The 21,865-nt window shown below is 44.4% G+C and overlaps 2 protein-coding genes across 2 annotated transcripts in view; one reads left to right on the top strand and one right to left on the bottom strand.

The window, feature by feature from the left end:
- The window catches only part of LMOD1 (leiomodin 1), a 107,947-nt gene extending 100,147 nt beyond the window's left edge, over positions 1-7,800 (top strand). Inside the window, exon 3 of the mRNA XM_030220374.1 lies at positions 7,642-7,800. Within this exon, the coding sequence (XP_030076234.1) occupies positions 7,642-7,728 (87 nt within the window). The 3' untranslated portion in view covers positions 7,729-7,800. The remainder of the gene's footprint in view (positions 1-7,641) is intronic.
- Positions 1-20,021, bottom strand: part of SHISA4 (shisa family member 4) — a 52,387-nt gene extending 32,366 nt beyond the window's left edge. Inside the window, exons 1-2 of the mRNA XM_030220376.1 lie at positions 19,665-20,021; positions 19,478-19,554 (exon numbers count right to left, since the gene is read on the bottom strand). Of these exons, the coding sequence (XP_030076236.1) occupies positions 19,478-19,544 (67 nt within the window). The 5' untranslated portion in view covers positions 19,545-19,554; positions 19,665-20,021. The remainder of the gene's footprint in view (positions 1-19,477; positions 19,555-19,664) is intronic.
- Between the last annotated feature and the right edge of the window lie 1,844 nt (positions 20,022-21,865).

Genomic DNA, 21,865 nt, shown 5'->3' with positions numbered 1-21,865 from the left:
TTTCCATTTACAAATGGTTCACCCTTTTGGAGCTAGTGTTGGCCAAAAAAAGTTATATTGCAGCACTGGGTGGACAGAACTCCTCCCCTTCTCGCTAAATGGTATGCTAGTATGAAACAAATGGCGGAGTGGGAGGGCGGAGGTTCGTTTGACCAGATCTAGGGGCATCCCATCCCTTGCAGTGATCTGTGGCGGAAGAGCCGTGAGTGCCTGCTGTAATCGTCCAATACGTAACAAACTGGAGATAGGGTGTGGATTAGGAATCAGCCTCTGGGAAGGGGGGGGGGAGGGTGATGAGGGGGGTTAGTTATTTAGCTATTGTAGGGGGGAGGAAACATATATATAGAGAGAGAGAACGTTACGTTAGCATTGTTTCATGACTGGTCAGGGTGCACAGCCCGACTACATTTCTTAATGGTTAGTTACAGTTGGAATTCAATTTGTATTTCCCTGTATACAGATATTTGTAATACATTTCGTATGTGCATTTCTCTTGTTCAATAAAAATACAATAATAATAATAAAAGAATATGCATGAGACAGATTTGTATGCTTGTCACCTACATTATATGCAAATCTCTCTCATAAACATTCCTTTGGGATATCCTGAAAATCCGACTGGCTAGTTGGTCCCCCAAGACAGGTTTGAGAACCATTGGTCTAGAATATTAGCCTCTATAATACGATCAACCTGTTCAACTAATTTGGCAGCAATGGAACATTTGAAATTAGTCAAAAAGATGACCACACTCATTTAAATCCTTCTTCAGAATCTGCCACACTATTGATCTTTTAAACGACTGGGTAAAATATCTCTAGTGAATGAAGCCTGAACTAAATCACATAAAAAGATAGACAACCAAATTTCTTCTTACTTCCCTTTCTTCAGAAAAATATAAAACCGCAAAAATATTCTGTGTGGCTTGAAGTTTCCCTAACAGGCTTATTTTCGAAAGAGAAGGGCGCCCATCTTTCGACACAAATCGCAAGATGGGCATCCTTCTCCCAGGGCCGCCCAAATCGGCATAATCGAAAGCCGATTTTGGGCATCCTTAACTGCTTTCCGTCGCGGGGACATGTCGGAAGCATAGCGAAGGCGGTACTGGGGCATGCTTAACACATGGGCGTCCTCGGCCAATAATGAAAAAAAGAAGGGCGTCCCTGACCAGACTTGGCCGACTTTACTTGGTCCATTTTTTCTTGCGGCCAAGCCTCAAAAAGGTGCCCGAACTGACCAGATGACCAACGGAGGGAATCGGGGATGACCTTCCCTTACTCCCCCAGTGGTCACTAACCCCCTCCCACCCTCAAAAAAACAGCCTCTATGCCAGCCTCAAATGTCATACTCAGCTCCCTTACAACAGTATGCAGGTCCGTGGAGCAGTTTTAGTGGGTGCAGTGCACTTCAGGCAGGAGGACCCAGGCCCATACTCCCCCTACCTGTTACACTTGTGGTGGTCACTGTGAGCCCTTCAAAACCCACCAGAACCCAGTGTACCCACATGTAGGTGCCCTTTCACTCCTTAGGGCTATGGTAGTGTTGTACAGTTGTGGAGAGTGGGTTTTGGGGGGGCTCAGCACCCAAGGTAAGGGAGCTATGCACCTGTGAGCAATTTCTGAAGTCCACTGCAGTGCCCCCTAGGGTGCCCGGTTGGTGTCCTGGCATGTCAGGGGGACCAGTGCACTACGAATGCTGGCTCCTTCCATGACCAAATGGCTTGGATTCTGAGATGGGAGGCCTCGGTTTCCATTATCGGCGTCCCCGACAGTATTATCAAAACGAAAGATGGTCGCCCATCTTGTTCGATAATACGGGTTTCCCCGCCCCTTCGCCGATATGTCCTTCGAGGACGTCCTCAGGAAATCTTGGGCGTCCCGTTCGATTATGCCCCTCTATATCACTCAGAAACTGGAGACTCTATTTTAGCAAAATAAATGCAATTGGGGCAGCGGGGGCGGCGTTCATAGGGAAGGGAACTCAGCCATTGTGAAACAGGGATTAAGAGGTGTCAGCATCTGGAGGGAAACTCGGTCTGTGCCTCTCAGTATGGTAGTATGAAAACATTTTATGGGGGGGGGGGCAGTGTGTCTTCTCTTCTTTCCTACACGATGATCCCCTCCTACCCCATACAATCTTCTGCCTGTCCCCCAACCCTTTTGAGCCTCTCTTTCACTGCCCTCTAGACAAGATAATAAACGGTTTACAGCAGATCTGTTGAAACAAAGGAAACACTGCAGAAAGCTAGAGAGAATTCGGCAAAAGGATAACTCTGTGTTGAATAGATCCAAATTTAGCACAGAGCGATTAGGGAGTAAAAGCAAATGCTTAAAACCTTCCTCTAGTTCTTCATTGCCCTCTGATAAACTCCCTACAGTTGAACAACTTGCTGGATACTTTCAAAGTAAGATTCAGAACATATATGTTGTACATTTCCTGTTTCTTGACAGGTTTTGGAATTACCACCCTTTGGCGATGGGATCCCTGCAGATAGATACTGGTTGACTACTGCAACTTACTCCTCACCGGCCTCCCACTTAGCCACCTATCCCCCCTTCAATCTGTTCAGAACTCTGCTGCACGTCTTATATTCCGCCTGAACCGATATACTCATATCATCCCTCTCCTCAGGTCACTTCACTGGCTTCCAATCAGATACCGCATTCAGTTCAAGCTTCTCCTTCTTACCTACAAATGCACTCAGTCTGCTGCCCCTCACTATCTTTCTACCCTCATCTCCCCTTACGTTCCCGCCCGTAACCTCCGTTCACAGGATAAATCCCTCCTCTCAGTACCCTTCTCCACCACCGCCAACTCCAGGCTCCGCTCATTCTGCCTCGCCTCACCCTATGCTTGAAACAACCTTCCCGAGCCCATACGCCAAGCCCCCTCCCTGCCCATCTTCAAGTCTTTGCTTAAAGCCCACCTCTTCAATGCTGCGTTCGGCACCTAACTCTTTCAGGAAATCCAGACTGTCCCAATTTGACCGCCCCTATCAGACTCACTGTTCACGTGTCCTTTAGATTGTAAGCTCTTTGAGCAGGGACTGTCCTTCTATGTTAAATTGTACAGCGCTGCGTAACCCTTGTAACGCTTTAGAAATGTTAAGTAGTAGTAGTAGTAATAGTAGGTTAGAATTAAATATAATTCAGTGACATGAGTTTAAGTTTTTATTTAAGACTCGTACTGTTTTCTTGATACCTGTCCAACAAATGTCATTAATTTGGCTCTTCCTGAGTTTTTTTTGCCCAACTCTTTAACTGGATACAATTTTACTTGTCATCAGGTATTTTTCCTGCTTCTCTAGGAGAAATGTTAATTACTCCTATAGTAAAAAACCTGAAAGAATCGTGTCAAATTGGTTCCTCTTATAGACCTATAAGCCTTCATTCCGTTGTTTGTGACGATAACAGAAGGGTTGCTTGCACAACAGTTGGGGCATTATTTGGACTTGCATGATGTGTTGCACTATTCTCAGTTGGGATTTAGATCAGCAAACAGCACAGAAACTAATTGGTTCACTATTTGCAAATGCTAGCTCCCTACTTAGTGAGGGAAAACGAGCTTTTATTTTCCAATTTGATCTATCTGCACTGCAGTGTTTGATTTGGTGGACCATACACTTTTAATTCACATTTTAGAAAATATAGGTATGCAGGGAAGGTGGTTAGTTGGTTCTCAACATTTTTAACGGTTAGTTGTTACAGAGTTAAAATGAACAATGATCTTTCTAATGGATTATCAATGTGCGGTTCCACAGGGATCCCCGCTCTCTCCTATATTAGGTATAATATATAAATTAGATTGTGAGCCCATTAGGGACAGTGCAAAGTACCAGTAGTAGAAATTGTAATCCACGTGGAGGAGCATTTTCGAAAGGGATGTCCATGTTTTGATATGGATGGCCTTGAAAAACGTCCTGATCCAGGGGTGTGGAAACCCGTATTTTCGAAACAAGATGGACGTCCATCTTTTGTTTTGAAAATACTGTCAGGGACATCCAAATCCTTAAATTTGGTCGTCCCTAGATTTGGTCATTTCTGATTTTCGGCGATAATGGAAACCAAGGACGTTCATCTCAGAAACGACCAAATGCAAGCCATTTGGTCATGGGAGAAGCCAGCATTTGTAGTGCACTGGTCCCCCTGACATGCCAGGACACCAACCAGGCACCCTAGGGGGAAGTGCAGTGGACTTCATAAATTGCTCTCAGGTACATAGCTCCCCTACCTTGTGTGCTGAGCACTCCAAAACCCACTACCCACAACTGTACACCACTACCATAGCCCTTACAGGTGAAGGGGGGCACCTAGATGTGGGTACAGTGGTTTTGTGGTGGGTTTTGGAGGGCTTGCAGTTTCCTCCACAAACGTAACAGGTAGGGGGGTATGGGCCTGGGTCCGCCTGCCTGGAGTGCACTGCACCCACTAAAACTGCTCCAGGGACCTGCACACTGCTGTCATGGACCTGAGTATGACATCAGAGGCTGGCATGGAGGATGGCAATCGATATTTTGAAAGACATTTTTTGAGGGTGGGAGGGGGTTAGTGACTACTGAGGGAGTAAGGGGAGGTCATCTCTGATTCTCTCCAGTGGTCATCTGGTCATTTCGGGCACCTTTTTGTGCCTTGGTCATAAGAAAAATAAGACCAGTTAAAGTCGTCCAAGTGTTCGTCAGGGACGTCCTTGTTTCTTTCGATTATGGGTCAAGGACGTCCAAGTGTTAGGCACGCCCAAGTTCCACCTTCACTATGCCTCCGTCACGCCCCCTTGAACTTTGGCCGTCCCTGCGATGGAAAGCAGTTGGGAACGTCGAAAAAAATCGGCTTTCGATTATACCGATTTGGACGATCCTGGGAGAAGGACGTTCATCTTCCGATTTATGTCGAAAGATGGGCGTCCTTCTGTTTCGAAAATGAGCCCGTTAGTCACCTCAGGGATCAAGTGCTGAAAATAATAATATTTTCCGGTGTTTTTATTCATTCACTGGGAAGTTTATTGAAAAATCTGGGCTACTTAACATACAGTTATGCTGATGACATAATGGTTTTTATTCATATTGGTTCAAATCTAGATGACGAATTAGACCCAATATCAAGCTGTGTATCTTTTATTAGTTTTTAGCTTCGGCTTATGCTTGGTCAGCTAGGACTGAATTAAACACATTTTCTACCTGTAGATACTAATGGGACTAATATTCCGGATTCTATTTGCATTGCATAAACACAATATAAATTCTCCTCCACTATTAAAATTCTGGTAATATGGATAGATAGCACCATCTCTACAACCTCAGATTAACCATCTGATTCAAAAATCTATTTTTCTCATGAGAAAATTATGCTTAATCCGTAAATATTTTGAGGCCAATGAGTTTAAAATTGGTAGTCTAGGCATTGCTGTTAACCCCGTTCATCGGGGTGATGTGAGATAGAGAATACGGGGAAAGAACTATGCGGGGACAGAAGACATTGGGGATCAGGAAGGGACATGGGATGAAAACCTGGGGGAGCAATACCCCTCAATTATCACAGGCTTGCTTCCATTGATAAAATGGTGGCATCATATAGGACAACTCTATAACTGGATGCCAGCTCCAATACGTTGGCATTTATGTGCACAACTGCACTATACATTATCATATAAGGTAGCACTTAAGTGCCTTAGCATTGAACTGCAAGGGGACACAGCATAGTAGGGGTAGGGGAGCGTCTCCAACTTACACATGCAACTGACAGAATACTATGGGGCTCATTTTCAAAGTCCTTAGACTTACAAAGTTACATAGTAACATATGGAACTTTTGAAAATACGCTTCTATGTTACTTGTGTTGCATGGCATGCTTAGGTGCGCTCATTTAAGCCTGTCATTGACCCGACATAAATGGTTGCACCTGAATGAGGCATGCCAGTTGGGGTTTACGCACAGATGTTGTTACAGAATTGATGCTCGGCATGCCTGACCTGAGATGCAGAGGTAGAGAATTGCCCTCCTAAATGCCTGTCACACCTTATGAACTAGATGGGAACACTGTATGAAGTGCTAGGATTTCCTGCTAGTGAGCACTATACAAAATGCTTGTTTTGACTCTATAAAGCCACAGAATAGCAGGTCCCTAAACTCTGGGTCTTAAGCCTAGAATGAGATACACCAAAAATCACAGGCAGTGGTCCACGCCCCGTTCAGATCATCTCTAATGAATTATTCATAGCTGCTCCATATGCTCCTGCCTCACCATACAAAATGAAAGTTGTAAATAATGAATCTGGAAAACAGGGCATCAACCCAAGCAGTGCTCTGGTAACAGATGAGCTCACACTGGTCGATAAGAATACAGCTCCTGAACGCAGAATCGTTTGCAGCACGTGTGTGTATGTGCTGCAATGACACACAGCGGGCTTAAGCATGTGGGAGATGATGCTGTAGAGAAGGGCCAATGCAGCTTCTCTCTCTCACACTGGTGGAGCCCAGTATACAACACAATTTCCTACTGTAGCAGAGGGATCTTCCAGAAGCATACCTAGGTGGTAATATATTGCTTGTGCGCCATCAAACAAAAAAACAATATCCCAGTGCTATTTTGGCAATTTTTGTGATGTTATCTGCAATATCTGTACTCTTCCAGGCCAGTCTAATGTGATGTCACATTTTCAGGGAATTAAGAATGAAGGTTCTTTTTTGGTTTGCAGCTTGTTGTGCAGCGAGGGCTTGTGTACGTCAGTGATGCTCAGCGCTATGCCATTTTATTTATTTATTTGTGACATTTATATCCCACATTATCCCAAACAAGTCTGAATTCAATGTGGCTTGCAATAAACAGTATAGGATACATAACAAAGAATAATGCATAAGAAAGTAATTTGTTGTAAGAATCCAATTGGCAGGGTCTTCCAAGCCGAGGTACCAGACTAAGACAAACACCCATCTGAACAGCATTATATTAGAGGCTTATAATCCACATTTAGCTGCAATGTGGATTACAATATTAATTCACCGAGTCAGCACCCAGGTAAACAATGAATAGACACATGGCTTTGATAAGAATTGATAAGATTGAATGTGTAGATTCCATGTATAAGAATTTTATTCTTGTTGGATTTTTCTAAAATGTCAGAATACGTTTGGTATGAAGTGATTGTATATGGCAATCTTGTTAATAAAGTTTGTTTGACGGGATGTTGAGCCTTAAAGCGTGAGTCACGGAACCTTCCGGGTTGAAAGTGCCATTTTTAATTGATTTATTTATTTATTTTACAGTGCTTATATCCCACAATTTCCCACCACTGGCAGGCTCAATGTGGCTTACAACATTTGAAAAACAAATAGACAGGGTACAATAAATGGAAAGGGGTAAGCAGGGCAGAGAGGTAAGGATAAAGAAATGGGTCAGTCCATAATGGCAGCGTCCTGAGGTTAGTCAGGCTGGACAGGATATTTGGGGTACGCTTGCTCAAATAAGCAGGTCTTTAGCGACTTCCTAAAAGTCAGATGATCCTGAACCGTTTTCACTGATGTTGGTAGGGCATGAATCAGAACGGTGGCCATCTGCAGTAATAGTGAGTAAATTTATTTTTTGAATTTTTGTAGTTTCTTGAATATTGGGTAAGTGGCTTTTAAGACCCTTTTTTTATCTTTATTGCAGTGCAAGACTGTTTTCTTCCCTGTTGACCCTGAAGAAGCCAATTTGAATGGCGAAACGGGTCCCACTGGCCCAGGGAGTGTCGCTTGAATAGCGAATGCATCTTGACTGAAGACACTTTAAGGCTTACAGCTGTTTTAAGAGCAGTTCAGAACTCGGCTGCACGTCTTATCTTCCACCTGGACCGATATACTCATATCACCCCTCTCCTCAAGTCACTTCACTGGCTTCCGATCAGGTACCGCATACAGTTCAAGCTTCTCCTACTAACCTACAAATGCACTCGATTTGCAGCCTCTCCTTACCTCTCTACCCTCATCTCCCCTTACGTTCCTACCTGTAACCTCCGCTCTCAAGACAAATCCCTCCTTTCAGTACCCTTCTCCACCACCGCCAACTCCAGCCTCCACCCTTTCTGCCTCGCCTCACCCCATCCTTGGAATAAACTCCCTGAGCCCATACGCCAGGCCCCCTCCCTGCCCATCTTCAAATCCTTGCTCAAAGCCCACCTCTTCAATGTCGCCTTCGGCACCTAACCACCATACCTCTATTCAGGAAATCTAGACTGCCCCAACTTGACATTTCGCCCGTTAGATTGTAAGCTCCTTTGAGCAGGGACTATCCTTTTTGTTAAACTGTACAGCACTGCGTAACCCTAGTAGCGCTCTAGAAATGTTAAGTAGTAGTAGTACTGTTGGGAAGTTTTGAATTTTGAATACCAGTGAACCATCTCATGTTAGTTTTGAATGTTTCCCTTTTTGAAAAAGTTTGAAATTTGGCGTTCTGCGAAGCTATATTAGAACGGTTCTTCAAAAAAAACAAAACTGTTTTGGACTGTTCAGTTAGAATGAAAACACCTAAAAGTTTGTATAATTAACAAATGTGTTGAATTTTTACTCCTTTTTTTTTTTTTTTAGGGAGACCATTTGAACTGTTGTTTGCACTTGCTGCAGTCTCTCGTTTCATCCTTTTAGTGTGTATATCTTTTTGATAAGAATTGATCATAACTAATCCTATACAATAATTCTCACCTCCATCGATCTAATCTTGCTGCCTGTGTCTGTGACTTTCTGCTAGTCTCCGAAGCCCTGGCTGACGTCACCGGAAAGGAGACACCAGATTGGTTAGCAGAGGGAAGAGGGGAGGAGCTGTGAAGCTATCAGCACTGAAGGAGAAACCGGCCAGCGAGGAGAGAGCAGAGCGAAGGACGGAGGGAAACGGACAAGGGGAGGACCAGAGGAAAAAAAAACCCTCACAGCTGATCCACTCTCCCCCCCCCCCACGAGTTCCAGACCCCACCTCCCTCCCTCCGATTTCCACACTCCTACCTCCCTCCGATTTCCAGACCCCCCCTCTGAGTTTCTGACCCCCCTGCCACGACCCTCTCAAGCCCCCCTTCCCACCGCCAACCCTCCCCTGCTGCCGTCGTGTACCTGTGCTGGCGGGGGACCCCAACCCCCGCCAGCCGAAGTCCTCTTCTCGGCCACGTGGCGTGAACGAATGATCTGATTAAGTTTGAATCTGTTTGTGTGCGTGTGTCTGACCTCCTGTGTGCAGGACGTCAGACGCACGCACGCACACAAACAGGAACTCGGGGGAGGGAGGGGGTGTCTGGAACTCGGTGGAGGAGAGGGGTTTGGAATTCAGGGGAGGGGGGTCTGCAACTCAGAGGAAAGGGGAGGAGGGGGGGAATGCACCACCTGTACAAAAACTAGAAAAAAAAAGCGGGGGGACGACCCTGGAACTGGGAGGGAGGGAGGGGAGGATGATGACCCTGGAACACGGAGGAAGGGGTGACACTGGAACTGGGAGGGAGGGAGGGGGGCCCTGGCACACCCTCGCTTTCTCACAGACATTCGCACCCAGTCTCAATCTCTGTCACACACACACACTCACATACTCGCACATTCACACTCTCTCTCTCTCTCACACACTCCTCAAACATACACACTCCAAGGAAAACCTTGCTAGTGCCCGTTTCCTTTGTGTCAGAAACGGGCTTTTTAAAACTAGTATCTAGATAAAATACGCTTTCAAAATAAAGTTTTCAGATGTTTCCTAACTAGTAATAATTCCTCTCATAACTTAAGAGAGTAGGTAGGAAATTCCATATAGAAGGAGCCTGATAAAATGGAAGAAGTCAGCAGCAGTATGGGACAGTGTTAGCAGCAGAAGATCACATTTCTGTGTTAATGTCAACACTAGTATTATTAACCCTGGAGTAGTGATTAGAGCACTGAGCTTGACATTCAGGGGTGCCTGGTTCAAATCCTGCTGCTGTTGCTCCTTGCAATCTTGGGCAAATCAAGGTGCAAATCTGGAGACTGTGAGCCTTCCAGGAAAACAAATTGCAATCTAAATAAATATAATGGTGGCAGATGAGCTCCTCGGGTTAGAAAGCACTCAGTGGGCTACTATGGAAGCACTGAAGACTCTTCAGAGTAAAACTGGCATTTAGGAAGCAATTGGAACAAAGACCTCGGGACAACAGACCATCAATGGATGTATGTGTGGCCTCAACTTATACACAAGTCACGCCAATTTTGGCTATGTTTAGTCTCAAAACTGCCTTTGACTTATACACAAGATTGACAGCGTCAAGAAAGAAAGAAAGCGAATGCACACAACTTGATCTATCTGCACTTGACAGCAAAGAATGAATGAATGAATGAAAGCAAACTAATTCTGTTAAAGCAGAATGTGTTACTAGACTTGCAATATTTTATTTATTTATTTATTAGGATTTATTTACCGCCTTTTTGAAGGAATTCACTCAAGGTGGTGTACAGTAAGAATAGATCAAACTTGAGCAGGAGGCAACTAGAGCAGAAAAAATATTCGAACAACAATACAAAGTATGGCATGGTATACTACTTGCAATGACAACACAATATGTACTAGAACGTTATAATTGGTAGTGAAGGGTAAGGCAAAGTTGTAACATATAGATGAGTAAGAAAGTAGAAAGAATTAGAAAGTAAGGTGATTGATTTGAAGAAAGTTGCACGTGAGGTCAGAGAGATGGTTAAATATTATGTGTGATCTCACTTGTGAAATGCTAGCCAGCCTTGTATGACTCTCTCTCCCATTGCATTTGATGTCATTTTATTTTTAGTTACATTTGTACCCTGCGCTTTCCCACTCATGGCAGGCTCAATGCAGCTTACATGGGGCAATGGAGGGTTAAGTGACTTGCCCAGAGTCACAAGGAGCTGCCTGTGCCTGAAGTGGGAATTGAACTCAGTTCCTCAGTTCCCCAGGACCAAAGTCCACCACCCTAACCACTAGGCCACTCCTCCACTGTTACTACTATTTGAGATTCTACATGGAATGTTGCTATTCCACTAGCAACATTCCATGTAGAAGTTGGCCCTTGCAGATCACCAATGTGGCCACGCAGGCTTCTGCTTCTGTGAGTCTGACGTCCTGCACGTACGTGCAGGACGTCAGACTCACAGAAACAGAAGCCTGCGCAGCGTTCTACATGGAATGTTGCTAATGGAATAGCAACATTCCATGTAGAATCTCCAATAGTAGCAACATTCCATGTAGAATCTCCAATAGTATCTATTTTATTTTTGTTACATTTGTACCCCGCGCTTTCCCACTCATGGCAGGCTCAATGCGGCTTACATAACAACAACAACAACCATTTCTAAAGCGCTACTAGGGTTACGCAGCGCTGTACAATTCAAACATAGAAGGACAGTCCCTGCTCAAAGAGCTTACAATCTAAAAGACAAGAGAACAAACTAAAGACAAGTGAACAATCTAGAGGACGAGTGAACAGTTAATCTGATAGGGTGGATAGATTGGGGTATTTTATATTTATCGAGCGGTTAGGCACCGAAGGCAGCATTGAAGAGGTGAGTTTTAAGCAGAGATTTGAAGATGGGTAGGGAGGGGGCATGGCGTATGGGTAAAGGAAGATTATTCCAGGCATAGGGTGAGGCAAGGCAGAATGAGCGGAGCCTGGAGTTGGCAGTAGTGGAGAAGGGTACTGAGAGAAGGGCTTTGTCCTGTGAGCGGAGGTTGCGGACGGGAACATAGGGGGAGATGAGGGTGGAGAGGTAGTGAGGAGCCGCAGACTGAGTGCATTTGTAGGTAAGGAGGAGGAGCTTGAATTGTATGCGATATCTGATCGGAAGCCAATGAAGTGATTTAAGGAGAGGGGTGATATGAGTATATCGGTTTTGGCGGAATATAAGACGTGCAGCAGCGTTCTGAATGGATTGAAGGGGGGATAGATGGCCGAGTGGGAGGCCGGTGAGGAGTAAGTTGCAGTAATCGAGGCGAGAGGTAATGAGAGCATGGACGAGAGTTCTGGTGGTATGCTCAGAGAGGAAAGGGCGAATTTTGCTGATATTGAGGAGGAAGAAGCGACAGGTCTTGGCAGTCTGTTGAATATGCGCAGAGAAGGAGAGGGAGGAGTCGAAGGTGACTCTGAGTTTGCGGGCAGATGGGACTGGGAGGATGAGGGTGTTATCAACAGAGATAGAGAGTAGAGGAAGAGGAGAAGTGGGTTTAGGAGGAAAGACAAGGAGCTCAGTCTTGGACATGTTCAGCTTCAGGTGGCGGTTGGACATCCATGCCGCAATGTCGGATAAACAGGCCGATACCTTGGCCTGAGTCTCCGCAGTGATGTCAGGTGTGGAGAGGTATAGCTGGGTGTCATCAGCGTAAAGATGATACTGAAAACCATGAGACGAGATCAGCGAGCCCAGGGAAGAGGTGTAGATTGAGAAGAGAAGGGGTCCAAGGACAGATCCTTGGGGAACTCCAACAGATAGTGGGATGGGAGTGGAGGAAGATCCATGGGAGTGTACCCTGAAGGTGTGGTGGGAGAGATAAGAGGAGAACCAGGAGAGGACAGGGCCTTGGAACCCAAAAGAGGACAGCGTGGCAAGAAGTAAATCATGATTGACAGTGTCAAACGCGGCGGAAAGATCGAGGAGGATGAGGATGGAATAGTGACCTCTGGATTTGGCCAGGAGCAGGTCATTGCAAACTTTAGAGAGTGCCGTTTCAGTCGAGTGCAGAGGGCGAAAACCGGATTGAAGTGGATCGAGGATGGCGTGAGAGGAGAGAAAATCAAGGCAGCGGCTATGAACGGCGCGCTCAAGTATTTTGGAAAGGAAGGGTAAAAGAGAAATGGGGCGGTAGTTGGAGGGGCAGGTAGGGTCAAGTGAAGGTTTTTTTGAGGAGAGGTGTGACAACGGCGTGCTTGAAGGTGTCAGGGACAGTTGCAGTGGAGAGAGAGAGGTTGAGGATGCGACAGATGGCGGGGGTGACAGTATGGGAGATGGTGTTGAGTAGGTTGGTGGGGATGGGATCAGAGGAACAGGTGGTGCATTTCGAGGAGGAAAGAAAGCGGGGAGTTTCATCCTCGGTGATCTCAGGGAAGGAGGAGAAGGAGACCTGGGTAGGTTGGATGAGGGAGATGAGGGTGATGGGGGCAATGGAGGGTTAAGTGACTTGCCCAGAGTCACAAGAAGCTGCCTGTGCCCTGAAGTGGGAATCGAACTCAGTTCCCCAGGACCAAAGTCCACCACCCTAACCACTAGGCCACTCCTCCACTCCTTTTTGTGACATCAAGGTCAGTAATGTCTCACCCTGTAATGATACCTGCAAATAAGACTCCCCTACCCCCATGACAGCTATGTTAAGAATCAATTATTTGTAGCCCACAAAGCCAAGTCACCTTGTCCTAGGCAGAAAAATGAAATTTCAACAGATCTCTGCTTCCATTTCTGCAGGTGGATATGTATTCTGTGTTAACAGGGAATCCATGCGAATTAAGCCAGTGCTCTGTGCCATGCAGGAGTCCTGGAGTCTGGACCTGCCTCCTACTCCTAGGGCTGCCAAAACAGGAACGACAGAGCCTGAGAAGAAGGAAGAACTCTTCCAGTGAAACCTGGTGGCCAGGAAGCTGCTGGAATTAGCCATGAGATAGAAAAGGGTGAGGGAGAAAGCATGGATACTGTTGGTGGCTATGTATGAAAGGAATGAAGAAGGGAAAAGGTCCCTAATGAGAACCTGAGCAGGAGGAGAAAAACTAGTTGAGTGATAGGAGAAGAGATTCAAGCACAGGTCTTCTGCGTTACAGCACAGCACTGAAACTGAGTCCCCCGTGCCACACAGTATGTGCCTCAGACTCTCTTACAATTCAAACTTGTTGTACTCAGATCTATATTTAGGACATGCTGAATGACTTTTCCAAAGCTGTACTTGCAGCTTTATTTATAAGATATGAAAGAAATCTTTTTTTTTTTTTAGGGGGGGGGGAGGTTTGAGACAGCTTTAGCACAGATATGATTACTGCCCTGGAGCTGTTACCCACTCCCCCCTTACAACCAAGGCAGGGTCTCAATGCCCTCCTGTTGAGGTCAGGAATACAAGCAACAGGCTGTTAGCTGGGGAAGGGGAAGATGTCAACACTGGCTGACTTCTAATCCTTGCTCTGCCGTTTACTTTCCTGTAATGTGGTAAGGTCAATAACTACCGCCTCTCTCTCTCCCTGCAAGTGACCATATACATACAGGTGACCAAACAGTATTTACCGATTCTGCTTGAATAAAAAGAGCTATGTGAATCCTACTTTATTTCTCTAGCTGCATTCATTGAGGTTCTCATGCTGTCTCGCTTCATTCTACAGATCCCCCATCTCCTCGTTCATATTGCCCACTAGGCAGATCATTTTAGAAGACTTAAACAGCTTTTACATACTTAGTGACATTTGCAAATGTAAAACTAGCAAGACGTGTAATTAGCTGTTTTAGAAAGCCACTATATTTACACAGCTTGCAGAGTTTGGAAGGAGGCATATCGTAGGTGTGTTTTGGGGCAGGCTAGAAGAGTATATAGTTCTGATTTTATGTATCTCCTGGGATTTATTAAATGCCTTTATGAAGAGATTCACCCAATGGCAATACTTACATAACACACACAGGTGCAAACATCAACTAACTGCTCATTTAGACCTGGGGTTTACATGAGTAATTGAAAGGCCTCTGTGCAGACCTCCTCAGCACAAGTGTTTTTTTCACTCCGCTCCTTAATTACAGTATCTCTTGCTGGACATGCAGTTTTGTTAAATCCAGCACCTTAAAATGCGGACTGTAAAACTGGCACTTAAACATTCAAAAACCCATCTGATGCTGCTCTTTTCTGAATGTGTTTCTTTGACTGTGCCCACTGGACATCCATCCCAGTATCCTTACACGCATTTTACAAAAGGCTCAGTGTTCAAGCAGCGTCTTGTAAAATACCTGGGGAACAGTGCACATTCCAACAGACATTCAAATTCCAATGTAAACACCCTATGCAAAATTGTGCTTCATTGTGTGAGTACAGAATGCATCGCGGGCTGTGGATCAACTTCGCCTCGACTTCAAGCAGATGCAATGCAAAGTGGAGGGTATGGAGGGCAGAGCCCGACGCAATAATTTGCGCCTGGCTAGCCTTTTTGAGTCCTAAAAGGATGCAGATCTGATGAAGGCTTCCACAATCTTTGCATTTGACACCTTTTAAAATGAAATGGGCCCGTCGGATAGGCATTAAGACTAGTGGTCAGGCACATCCCAGGGTGATTGTTTTTCATGTTCAGCATTTTGCGCACAAGCAAGCTATCCTGCAAACCTTGCATGGTGGACAATGTTTGGACTATAATAATCAGAACGTTCTTTGTGTTCAGGATTATACTGCTGAAGTGCACACTCAATGAAAAGCTTTTGCTTCCCTATAGGCTGAACTTTATCCTTGGCAGATTTCATGTGCCTTACTTTATCCAGCACGACTTCAGATTGTGTCTGCTGGTCAAACTCATTTTTTCAACCTCTGTGGAGGAAGCGAAAACTTTTATTCAAATCTCTCAGCTGAAGGACGAACTTAGATGTTTCCTGCCGTGCGCTTTGAATTTTCCAGCAGTTTTTGCTGGCTTGGCATGTTTATTATTTGTTTGTCTTAGTTTGTACTACTTAGCCTGAGCACAACAGAAAAACTATTTTGGTTTTACACCTGTTTCCTATGTAAGTTTGCTTTAGATTGATATTTATTTATTTTATTTATTTATTGCATTTGTATCCCACATTTTCCCACCTTTTTTGCGGGTTCAGTGTGGCTTACAATATGAGTTAAATGTTGGAAATACAATTTGTTACAGATTGGTTATGGATTACATTTTGCATAATTATGTGAAACAATTGAAGTGTCGTTAGGAGTGTAACAATGGAGCACAAACATTGAAACATTGGAAGGAAACAATGGGAGCTTAGATATGGAAAGATGGCTTAAAATATTGATTTTAAAATCCCTAGGGGTTGGTTACGGTAGGTGGGGTTGTTCACGTGTTAGATCCCATGGCATTTGGGATAGTAATTTTGGGTTGGGGTGTAGGTGGGGGATGGGAGGATGGGGAGAAAATTGGAAATTTGGGACGACTGGAATTCTCTGTTTATATATGAAATAAACAGATTTAAGATAACATTATACCTAACTTCTAGGAACGCCCCCCCCTGATCCGCCCATAACCCTATGGCCACGCCCCTTTTGAATTGTACGCTAGAAAATTTAGGCATAGATGTTATAGAATAGAGACTAGGGCTGAGGCATTTGCAAATGCAAATTGTTGCCAATTAATGCTTGCTAACTAATCTGTACACACATCTGCCCTGCTCACCCGTTTGGTGACCTATATAGAGGCAGTGATGTGCGACCTTATATTTGTGGCATTTTAGAAGGTGTAATTTTGTTTATGAGCTTGCTACTGAATATGTAAAACTGGAATTTTTGCAATGTGTAAAACTGTGGGTTGATATTTGTAACTTAAATTTTGTGATCCATCCAAAACTTTGATGTTTGCAGAATATAAATGAATTTAACTTCAACAATTACAGATCACAGTTGTCTTCTATTGGGCTACAGAGTGCCAAGCCTTAATCTCTGACTGCCAGAAGTGCTCTGACCACTTAGGGGCTCTAAACAAACTTTCCACTATCTTCAGTGTCCTCCCCAGAGATTTCAATAATTAAACAAAACAATCATTGTGACCCCTCCCCCCACCATTAACCTTCCCACAGCAATGCTATAAAAATACACAACTGGAGATCAGGAGGCCAATATTCAAAACATAAATCCAGTTAATTTTGAGATTTAACTAGACAAATCTCAGCTTTTGAATTTTCTACTCCCACTGACCGATTATCTTTTATCTCGAGTGCCAAAGATAACTAATAAGTTTGGTTGGGGCAAACATCTTTGGTTAACTTTAGAGCAGATATCTTGTTAATGTTAACCAGAGCACTGGCTTAATTTAAATGAAAGTTAAACTATTTTATCTTTTATTCCCAGTTAACTTTATCCAGATACTTTGAATATGCCCCACCGTTTATGGATTCACAACACTTAAAATTTTAATTTCTTTTTTTTTTTAATTTGGGCTACATTTCTGAAGTAGGCTGTGAAAACTGTAAGGCTGTTTATAGCTACTCTGCATGCAGTTTTAGATTCTTTAATTTTAATTTTTCAGTTTGTATTTTTTATCTTTTCATTACTTTTTATTCTTTAATTTTTTAGGACTGCATTTTGATGAACATTTGCAATTGCAATTAGTAGCGCAATTACTTGTACAATTAAAGGTATACTATTTACTTATTTTTGTTCCCACTACACTCTTTGTGAATATGAACAATGGATGGTTAAGGGGTCCTTTTACTAAGCTGCGGTAAAAGGGGTCTGCGCTAGCATCAGCACGTGTTTTTGATGCGTGATAAGACCCCCCCCCCTCCTTTTACTGCAGCGAGTTTAAAAGGCTGTCTTTTTTGCTGAATAACAAATGGCCATGCGGTAAGCAAACCACTTGCCGCATTGCCATTTTGGGGGGGGGGGGGCGGGGGGAGGAGCACTTACTGCCACCCATTGAGGTGGTGGTAAGGGCTCCCATGCTAACTCGGTGGTACAAAAATAGAAATATTTTTATAGAGCCAGAAATGGCATGCACTGGAGGTGGGAACTACCGTCAGGCTCCTGCGGTAGTTCTAGATTGGAGCGCGACAAGCCTGTTGCTGCGCACCAACACTTTAATAAAAAGGCCCTTAAGTAACTTGCTCAGAGTCACAAAGCGCTGCAGTGGGAACAAACATAAATCAACATACCTTTAATCGCGATTACAATTGTAATTGAAATTCAGTCATATTATTTTTTTTATATACACACATACACATACACACACACACAAAATACAAATATGCTTCAGAAATTATGCCACAGTGTCTAGGATTCTGGGAATTAGACCAACCCCCCCCCCCCCCCCCCCACACACACACACACACAATACAAATATGCTTCAGAAATTATGCCACAGTGTCTAGGATTCTGGGAATTAGACCAACCCCCCCCCCCACACACACACACACACACACACACACAATTTAAAAAAAAAACAAAAGCAAAAAAACCCAATAAAAACTAATTTTATAAATTTCCAAGTTCTCTCCTGGATGAGATTTACAGACTTGTTCTGGGAAGGCTGATGTAGGGTCACAACGATTACTGAGTTTAACTCATTAGTGCCCAATGTTCCCAAAATAAGCCATATGGGAACAAATGTGTTCCCATATGGGAACAGTGGGCATTAATGGGTTAAGTAACAAAATCAAGGGCGGGAGGCAGGGAGGGGAGGAAGACGAAGGGAGGTAGAGGTCAATATTGCCAAAAGCCCATCATCAAAGTCTGTCCAGAGCCCTTTAAATGGTTAATATGGCACTGACTGCAGCCAGACTTTGTGATCCTTCTGGCTACTTTTTCTATAAGCTGGAGATATAGGGGTAGATATGCATTGGTATTTAATGGCATAAATCCTGATGGCCAGCTTTGCTCAAGTGCCACAAAATATCACTCAAACTGCAGGAATGGTTTGGGACCAAGCTAGAGGTGATTTTCAGTCCAGTAACTGGGTAAAGTGCCCTGATAAATTTAGGACAGCAAAAAGGCTATCTGAACGTTCTAGGGGCACTGGTCTGAGATCCTCTGGCACCCAGTTCCCAGCAGCCACTGAAGAATCTGGGTCTTCAATGATCAGCACCTCTATAATTACTTACAGGCTCATCATTAGCACAATGGTTTTTGGTGCACACCAGCAGGCTCAAAGCTCTGGTCACTGTTGCCTGATTTTGCACACTCATTCCCAATTTGTTAACTACAGTACTACCTTTAGCTCTTTCTTCAGATTAGCAAATATTGCCACATTCAGAATGTATTATTACTCCTGCTTACTGCATTATCCTAAATTTGCCAACCTCAGATTTCACCTGTCGTCTCTATATTCCTCTGTAATGTCCCAGGGAATACCTACAAGGCATCTTGGCAGGCGCAACAAACATCTTTTTGTTTGGGAGAGCCAAGCTCTGCCTCTAGCCCCCCTCCCCTTCCTACTTACTAATACTGTGTGGGGCAACAATTGGGTAGGACCATTCTACTGCCATAATTACACCGAGGTGTCCTCTGCTATTATTTACTCCTTCCTAACTGATCCTACCAGGACCTTGTGGGACCCTACTTTGATGTTACTGTTGGGATCTGAGCAAAAAAAAAAAGCGTCTCCTCCAGTTAGCCTGACCCCTCACTATGGCATTTTAAGAATGTTCCCACAGCCGCCAAACACCTTACTCTCTCCGTGAGAGCTAATTTTGGTTGGTCTCATCTGTTCAAGCATATCATCATCGCATATTGCATTTCACTGCTCTCCAGTCTCACCCCTTTCTGTCTGGAAACGGCTCGCAGAATGAGCTATGTGCATTGCAGTCACCCACCTATCTCCATGTAAGCACAAGGCTGCTCTTACCGTATGCGGAGAAGGCGCAGAGGAGGATCCCCGCCGCAGCCAGGGCTCCAGGCACAGACTCCCGCATTTTCCTGACACTTTTCCTGAATAACTGATCTGAAGAGGAATAAATCCAAGGCTAGACAATGTTGAATCCTGGAATACTAATATCCCCAGCAGCAGCACCACCGATTGCAAATGCAATCACCTCCTCCTCCTGGCACCAACTCCAATAAGAAAACAGGTGCAGGAGGACTTCTTTTTTTTTTTTTTTCCCCTCCTGCAGCGTCCCAGCGCTCCCTCTTTCTCCTCTTCTCCAGGCTCACATTACTCGATTCACTGTCTGCAATCTTCTTTGTTCATCATACCACACTCGAGCTCTCAAGCGCCCCCCACCGGGTTTTTTTCCCCCCTTTATCTCAGTGTGTTTCTCTTAAAAGTATCCCCCCGACCACATCTCCAGTTTGGGGGGGAACTAACGTTCTTGTTCCTGGTTGCAAGTGCTTTGCTGGTGCAGTGGCACCTCCATGGGGATCTGGTTTTCAGTGGCAGTACAAATAAAGAGAAAGTCTACCGAGGTTTGTTTGTTTCAGCTCTTTCCTGATACGATGAGCATGTCAGCACTGTTGTTCAGCTAAAATAATAATATTAATAATGAAAAAAAAGACTGTTTTATGACATCAAGTAATGCTTAGACCTAGTTAGTGGTTGTTATCATTATATTAGGTTTTATCTATTTATCCACTTCCAATCCTACATGATATACTTATGCTCCTTTATTTGCAACAATTCTGAAATTATTATTCCGCTAATATAATTGCCATGATAGTCTTGTGCACCTTATCTGTATCTATTGTATCTATGTTCTGAAATTCTTATCCTATTAATGTGAATGTCGTTGTAACATTTTGTAAGCCACATTGAGCCTGCAAATAGGTGGGAAAATGTGGGATACAAGTGCAGCAAATAAATAAATAAAAATTGCCTATGTCGGGGAGCAGGGAGGGGAAAATAATACAAGACAAACAGAATGCAATTTGTTTCCAGACTTTCATGTTATTTAATTATTAGGATTTACTGCCTTTTTGAGGGAATTCAGGCAGCGTACAGGAAGAATAAGTCAAAACATACGTGTAATGGGGATAACGAAAGATCATGAGAGAACTCCCTGGAGTTACTGAGGGAAGGATTCTGAGTTGTGGGTGGTAAAGGATCCAGCCTAAGGGTGTGGGTTCCTGGGTAAGTTGCAGAGGAAAATTTTGAATGACAGTAGGGGAGGAATGTAGGACTTAATAAATATTGAGGTTTGCATTAGGTCTTTGGTTGCCTCTACCCCCACTGGGACCCTTAAGAAGAGGGGGTTGGCCTGGATGGGTTTAAGAAACTAAGGTTGACAAAAGAGGTTTCTGCCAGTAAAACATTAATCATGAAGAGGAGACATGCTCCAGGTGGGAAATAGGGTATTCAGCCTAGGAACAGGAAAGACCTTTTCGGAGCCAATGATGGTAGTCCAGAGAGCTACTCTTTTGGGAGGGGAGAGGAGAATGTGGACAGACAGGGAGATCTGGTCCAAAGGAAGACTTGCTTGTTGCCCAAGTGTTGCAGGCACAGGCTTAGGTTGTTACCAGTGGTGTAGGAAGGGGGGGTGGGGCGGTCCGCCCCGGGTGCACGCTGCTGGGGGGGTGTCGGCTCTGCTGGTTCCCCTGCTCTCTCTGCCCCGGAACAGGTTACTTCCTGTTCCAGGGCAGAGAACCAGCGGAGCCAACACAGCTCCCAGCGACGTGCACTCGGGGCGGAGCGGCCCTCCCACCTGTCCCCTTTCCTACGTGAGTGGTAAGAGTGCACTCCGGGGGGGGGGGGGGGTGCGCAGTGGCGACCCGCCCCGGGTGTCAGCCACCCTCGCTACGGCACTGGTTGTTACACCCAGAAGGAGCTGTAAATATGTACATACTGTAGGATTATACATTGAATTTAAGATGATACACCATATCCCTACATTTGCCCTGGATTTATAGTTTACATCTGCTATCAAGTTGGATTACAAAATTGACTATTTCAAAGAGGATTTGAACTACCTGTTGCAGAATATTCAGTAAAATTTTGCTTAACTCTCTGGACTGGAGTCTTTGCTTTGCAGGAGAGTAGGAACTTACATTCTGGACTATCAGAGAAAAAAGTGTGCAGGGTGGTATTGAAAAATTATGTCTTACCTGATAATTTTCTTTCCTTTAGTCACAGCACATGAATCCAGAACTGTGTGGGTTGTGTCCATCTACCAGCAGGTGGAGAGAGAGTGCTGAACTGAACTGTCTTATAGGACGGGATGCTCCTTGGTCAATCAGTATTGCTCATAACAAAGCAGAAGGAAATTGAATTATAACAGTTCTCCTTCCTCAGAAGGAAAAGTGC

Source organism: Microcaecilia unicolor, chromosome 12 (assembly GCF_901765095.1).
Source record: "Microcaecilia unicolor chromosome 12, aMicUni1.1, whole genome shotgun sequence".
NCBI lineage: Eukaryota > Metazoa > Chordata > Amphibia > Gymnophiona > Siphonopidae > Microcaecilia > Microcaecilia unicolor.
The sequence above is the reverse complement of the archived record's forward strand: the minus strand, read 5'-3'. Positions and strand labels throughout refer to the sequence as shown.